Source organism: Frankliniella occidentalis, unplaced genomic scaffold (assembly GCF_000697945.3).
Source record: "Frankliniella occidentalis isolate FOCC.00 unplaced genomic scaffold, Focc_3.1 Scaffold282, whole genome shotgun sequence".
NCBI lineage: Eukaryota > Metazoa > Arthropoda > Insecta > Thysanoptera > Thripidae > Frankliniella > Frankliniella occidentalis.
The window spans coordinates 182,396-188,731 of NW_026267408.1; the positions used below are offsets into that span (position 1 = coordinate 182,396).

At 54.8% G+C, this 6,336-nt stretch overlaps 2 protein-coding genes across 3 annotated transcripts in view; both read right to left on the bottom strand.

The window, feature by feature from the left end:
- The window catches only part of LOC113208455 (G-protein coupled receptor dmsr-1-like), a 59,063-nt gene that overhangs the window by 30,853 nt on the left and 21,874 nt on the right, over positions 1-6,336 (bottom strand). The window lies entirely within an intron of this gene.
- On the bottom strand, positions 4,913-5,660 carry LOC113208454 (uncharacterized). The gene is made up of 2 exons (XM_026425453.2): positions 5,323-5,660; positions 4,913-5,127 (listed from the first exon to the last, which is right to left on the bottom strand). The coding sequence occupies exons 1-2, from the start codon at positions 5,635-5,637 to the stop codon at positions 4,945-4,947; spliced, it is 498 nt and encodes a 165-aa protein (XP_026281238.2). The 5' UTR covers positions 5,638-5,660; the 3' UTR covers positions 4,913-4,944.

A 6,336-nucleotide genomic window follows, 5' to 3' on the forward strand; every position in this document is an offset into this window, starting at 1 on the left:
ACAGACTCACGACCAACGACACGCCAGGTCCACAGGAGAGCTCGGTCCACTGTTCCGGAGAGCTTCGCTTCGCTCAGCAATTATGCACTATTCGTACACAATTTTGAATAAAATTTGTACATACCTATGGCTGTAAAAAATTCTGCATGTTCACAGTGAAAAATACTTGTAAGTTTACAGGAAAATTTTCCATTATGTGATTCCGTAAAATTACAACTTAATGTTGTAAAATTACAATCACTTCCTATCGACTTGGAGTTAGTCGAGGAGCAAAAATGGTCCGCCGTAAATTTGGGACATTATTTTGTAATTCCAAATTACAAGACATGTCGTGACTTAACGAGGAAATTTTTCAGTGTTTATGCACAATAAAATGCATAAGGATTATTTAGTGTGCAGGCAAACCGGAAGAACTATGATTTGTTTCGTGATATACTGGTAGGGGTGAGGGTGAGGGGGCTATAAAATCCCAGTGACGGTGCAGCAAGCTCGCGTCCGCATGGGCGCTGGCGGTCCGGGAGAGTCTTATCCGCCCCAATCAAGTCGACATGCATCTCCTCGACTACCCCGGGCGGCGGGTCCCTCCCCGGGTACGAGTAACGGCCCATTAGAGGGCGGTCCATTACTCGACACAATCCCGCCCGAGGAGCCATCTCAGAGGTACGGCACCAGCCGCTTAGGGGCTGGCATCACTTGCAGGGATAAAAAAAAGACACGTTTAAAAAATATTTGTTAGATCTGTTTGTATTGAAACAGGTCTTGCTGCGCGATTTCACAGATTTTACAGATGCCTTGTTGTTGTTTTTTTGGAGAATGAGTTATGGGACTTTGTGGGCACGAAGGGGGTGGGGGGGAGGCAGGATGAAATATACTTGAATGTGATTTAAAGAGCGATAGAGTATGTTGGGTGTGCGACTGTAAGCTAAAGCCACACGCTGCTGATAGAGAGGGTGGGGGGAGCTAGGGGGGGTCGGAGAGCGAGTGAGAGGATAGGCAAGGCAGCACGAGAAAGTGTGTGTGTGTGTGTGTGTGAGAGAGAGAGAGAGAGAGAGAGAGAGAGAGAGAGAGAGGGGGAATAGAAATAATGCCGTCATCTCCAGGAAACGCTTCCGTTCTGAGGGAGATGGGAGAGCGTAGGAGGAGGACGAGGGATAAAAGTGGGAAGAGGGGTGGGGGGGAAGAAACCCGGGGGCGTGGAGCGGCCGTGCAGAGGGAGGCCCCTGGAATGCTGCATGTGGGCAATTCATTGCGGCGGATTTATAGCCGGGTTTGTCGTAACGCCGGGAGACGAGTTTATTTTACAGAAGGGTGAGGCCTCCCTGGCGTGAGATTATTCAGCCGAGGCGCTGCTATAGGCCTCGAACGTGTGGAGGGGTCGGGGGAAGAGGGGTCGATATCACACGCTGCGCGTCTGTCTGTGGTATTTGGACCCGCGTGGCACATGCGTCAAAATGCGCGTCCTTGACCTGTTTGAACTTAAGTGCCTCTTTTCCTCCCTCTCTTTTTATTTTTTCAAACAGGCTGAACGGGCAAGTCTTAAGGACAGTGTGTGCTGAATGACACGATATAACCTGGTTACCTTGAACCCTCAGAAAATCTTTTTCTTAGGACAAGACAAAATTACCTTTCGCTAAAGAAACTAACCTTGAAAAGGGGAGATTTCGAGATTTGCCTAAAATAAATGTTTTTCTTTGCATAAGGAAAAAATTGCCTAAATTCAAGAGAAATTCTGTATTTTAAAGGCATAGAATTTCCTTGAAACTAGGGAAAAAAGGAAAAGGAAACACTTTTCTGGGTGTGGGACCTCCTGCTCCGCATATATTATTCACGTGTCACGTGTTGGAAAGACTCTTGTCGCGATGAAGTCTCGCACACCGCGAAAAACAAGGCGCGCTATACAGAGTACGGCACGGTACGGAGCCCGGCATTCCAATGCATTTGGCGCGTGCAGTCGGGAGCCCCTCTTTACATTCCGATCGCTTTCCTTCCATCCATGAGACCCCCCCTCCCCTTCCATACTCCTTACAAACCCACACGCCGAAGTAAATAGCCTGTCAGCCAAGCTTACCGGGTCGCCTCAGCAGGGGAGAGGGAGGGGGGGGGGGTAGGCTGGGCACAACCCTTCCGGGAGGGAAGAAAGTAAGTCATTACTTTCCTGTAAGCCGGTCTCAACTTCCCCCTCTCCAGGCGTTTACGAAACGCCACAGGGCGCGCCGCGCAAGCCTAGGCCGAGCAAGGGTTATTTGCAGGTGAACAAACGACGCGAAAGAGAAATATATTTTTTGATATCCGGTCACAGCCACGCGCCGCGCCGCGCGCGGGACCCCCAAAAGGAGGGCGAGTGTCCCTTTGAGTCGCGCGGGGCGGGGCCGGCGGGGCGGGTTAGTCGCGCTGTGAGATTTAATGGAATTCCGCGACGGCCAATAACCCGCTCGCTGTGAAATACACCGCGGTTTACAAGCCCATAGCTCCGCGAGCGGCCACCTCTCCACGGGGCCCCTCCGTCGCGGCCCCCCTCGCGCACTGTTAAAAGCTTACACTGATTTTCACCGTAAGCTACAGTGAGAGCCTGCAGCACTGTAGCTTACGGTGGATTCACCGTAGCTTACGGTGAGATTCAATGTAGCTTACAATGAAATTCACGGTAGCTTACAGTGAAAATCACCGTAAGCTACTGTGCTGCAGGCTTTCAATGTAGCTTACGGTTAAAATCACTGTAAGCTTTTAACAGTGCGCGCTCTTGGAATCAACGGCCCCCAGACGGCCAGCACGGCGTGGGACTTTCAAAAGCAAACTTATTTTTGGAAAGCGCGGGAACACGAAGTATTCTTCTGCTGCTGCTGCCGTTGCGGCCCGGTAAGAGGGAACGGACCTCTCAAGGCAAGGAAGGGAAGCAAGGCAAACGCATTTCAAACTTTCCTCTCAGGCCGGCCGAACAGCGTGAACAGCGGTGCAAACAGCAGCAGCGGTGCGGCGCGCAGCTCTCCTGCGATAGGGCCGCCTGCCTACCACCGCCGCGGTCGCGCCGCCCGGGCTTCCGCGCCCTCCGACAACTTCCCTTCGCCAGTCAAGAGTAGTTGCTTGCCTGGCTTGCTTTCTCGGTGGTTGCTCTCGGGTTTTCCCTATTTTGGCTCTCACTGTTGTTGTTCCCTATGAAAACTGCGGTTATTCTGAGAACCCGTCGTCGTCGTCGCGAAGCACCCAAGACAAACATTACGCGACGGTGCGGAGCGCGACTTGCTCACAGAGTTATATCGTCCAGCGTGTGCTCGTGTGAGGCGGACAATAGTGTGTGGCGTTTTTGTTGGTATTACGAGACACACGGCGTGGTATTGCGGGTGCGCGAGTGCAGTGGTGTGGATGCGAGGAAGTGGAATTAACGGGCGCGCAGCAGACGACGCAAACGAGGCGATAAACAATATTTGTTCCGCGATTTACCGCGGGAAGATATGAGACGCACACGGTCGAACAAGGAAAAGAACATAAGTAACAAACAAGCCGCGTACAACACAGCAACGGCTTTATATATTTGCAGTTCAAGATGTTCAACAACATTCATTACTAATAAATTATATTAATAAATAAGGTTCCACTCGTCTGCATGTCTCATGTAAGGGCATCACATAAACATTTTAAAACATGCCCAAAGTCCACGTCAAAGTCACTCTATGTCATTGGCATCACAATATTTTTAAAATAAAAATTCAGGTCTGGAATAGTGCATTAGTCAGGTCAAGTTTTAGTTTCCATTCCTGAAGTGATTGTCCCAATGATGGGTCTGGGCGTTGGAGCTGCGTCGTCGCTGAGTCTCCCTCGAGCCAGGATTTTCCTCGCAACGCCAGAATAGGGGCGACGCTTTCGGAACCATCGACCCCTTGGCGACTGCGGAAGACACGCGGCGTCGCATGTCCGGCGTGGGCACCTCCACCTTCCGTGTGGAGCGAGTGGGAAGACTCGTCCCTTGGGGACGCCGCGCCGCCGTGCTAGGCCAGTGGTCGTCGTCCTGCCTCGTCCGGCGGGTCAGCTGCTGACCGCGCCGCCGCCAGCACTGCGGTCAAGTGGTCCACGTCGGGCGGGGCAGTTTAGAGGCTGAGGCGAGAGCCCCCTGGAGGCGGGCCGGAGCCCAAATGGAAGTAGTCGCCCCACGACGCGACGGAGAGGATGAGGCCGGGGCCGGGAAGAGAAGGAGAGAGATGCGGTCAGGCAGCGGATGCTGCGGGGCCGGAGCCGGAGCCGGAACCCCCGGGGGAGCCTGTGGGCGGCAGGCCCCGCGGCTGGGTGTTGCGCTGCTTGGGCTGCTGCTGGCCCCAAGTCCCCAGGGTGAGACTCAGCACGCTGTCCGAACCGCCGCCGCCTCCGCCCTGGTGAGCCTGGTGGTGAGCCTGGTGGTGCGCCTGGTGGTGAGGCTGCTGGTGAGCCGGCTGCTGGCCCAGATGGCTGTCCGGGCCGCGCATCCCGATCACGCCGCCCACCCAGGCCGCCGGGTTGGACTCTGTGGGGACCACACGACGGCGACCAGTAAGTGTGTGCGTCGGGCGGCCAACAAGTGCGACAGAAAGAGAGCCGGCGAGAGACTCCTATCTCTGTCGTACTTATGTCAAGGGCAGGCCACCGGCAAACTCCACGGAAAAAGGGGATGACTAGACAGAAAACGGGGTAATAAAAAAAGAGACCCTTTCTTATGAAAGGTCGACTCTTCCCCTCGACTACTCTTCTGCTTACCAGCGCACTGCGTCTTTATAGAAACGAAAACAAAATTTATGGACCTTTCCAATAAGTGGGTCCCGAACCGATGGCGTTTATCACAAGGGCTTACCTGCGGGCCTGCGCGCGGGGCTTTTCTCAAAAGTAAGACACATCGGGGGTGGCGCTCAGTTTGGCCACCACACCCGTTCGATTGCCACCGCCTCAGGCCACGCTGGTGAAACAAAGGTGCGTGATAATTTAATGCTCCTGTCCTCTCCTGACCCTGGGCCGGGCCGCGGCGGCGGCGCCCCGCGCTTCGTCCTCACCGTCCGCGCTGGAGTCCGCGGGTCCGAGCCGGGTGGCGCCGCTGCGCGCGAAGTCCGTCACGTCCACCGTCGTGGACGGACCCGCCTGGAAGGCCTGCATGTGCTCCGGCGGCGTCTAGAGGTGCAGTTATACATTAAAAATACTTTCAAGAAAGAAAAAAAAATAGGAAAAAACAGCAAAGATCAAGAAAAAAAATCAGCAAAAAATCCAGAAAACATCAGGAAAAATCAGAAAAACAATAAATCAAAAATTAATCAGAAAAATTTGTGTGTACCGCTATATTCGGGGCCCCTTTGGTTTAAAACCCACCTGCACGAGGCTGCGCACGTAGCCCGGGTAGGTGGGCACGCCCACGCCGGGGTCGTGGTGCAGCACGGCCGAGTGCGTGTGGCCGTGCGTGATGACGGGCCGGGCGATGATCTCGTAGTTGTCGTTGCCGTCGTTGTTGCCGCAGCCGTTGTTGTCCGAGCGGCGGCAGCGGCGCGGCGGCGCGCGCAGCGCAGACATGAGCGACATGCCGAGCGCCAGCATGGCCGACATGAGCGCCTTGCCCGCCATGGCGGCGAGCGCGCCCAGCCCCACGGTGAGCAGCGTGCCGCCCATGATGAGCCCGGCGCCCAGCATGGGCCACGCGTCGCCCTTCTTCCGGCGCCCTGCAAAGCGGACACAGTTATTGTTTCGAGCGGCATTGTGACGGAATCAATTTCAGACCGTTCCATACGCGCGCGCAACTTCATAAAATAAAGTTTCGTGCTGTGTCCGCAAGGCCAGCGAACTTTGACAAACTCGACACCAAAAAAAAATGTGGGTGGGCGATTAGGAAAAAAAAAACGAAAAATAAGTGGTTTAAAACAGAAGCCCTCGATCTCAACAACAAAAAAGAGGCCGAAACAAAAGGTCCGTCGTTACGTCGAATTAGCCAGTTGTGTGTGTTCCGGCCACCCATTTAGACCATCCATCACAATTCGATAACGTGCAGGCAACGGGGCCGGATGGTGTGACCCCGTGCTCCCCCCACGCTCCGTCTGTCTCTGGATGACGTCACACACACCCTCCATCTCGCTCGCACCTGCAGGCGGCCCGGTGCCCTCGGCCAGGTCCCGTAGCTCGTCGCCGAGGCTTCTGATGAGACGGTGGGCCGCCCTGCTGACAAGGCTGGCCAGGTCGCGGCTCCGGGCCCGGCCCGACTCGCCGCCGACCTCGGCGCCGGCCCCGGCCTCCCGCAGCCCGGCCGCTACCAGCGCCTGCGACAGCAAAGTTATTATAGACTTCAAAGGTTCAACATGGACAAAGAGTAATCGCTATTTGATACAAAAATACATT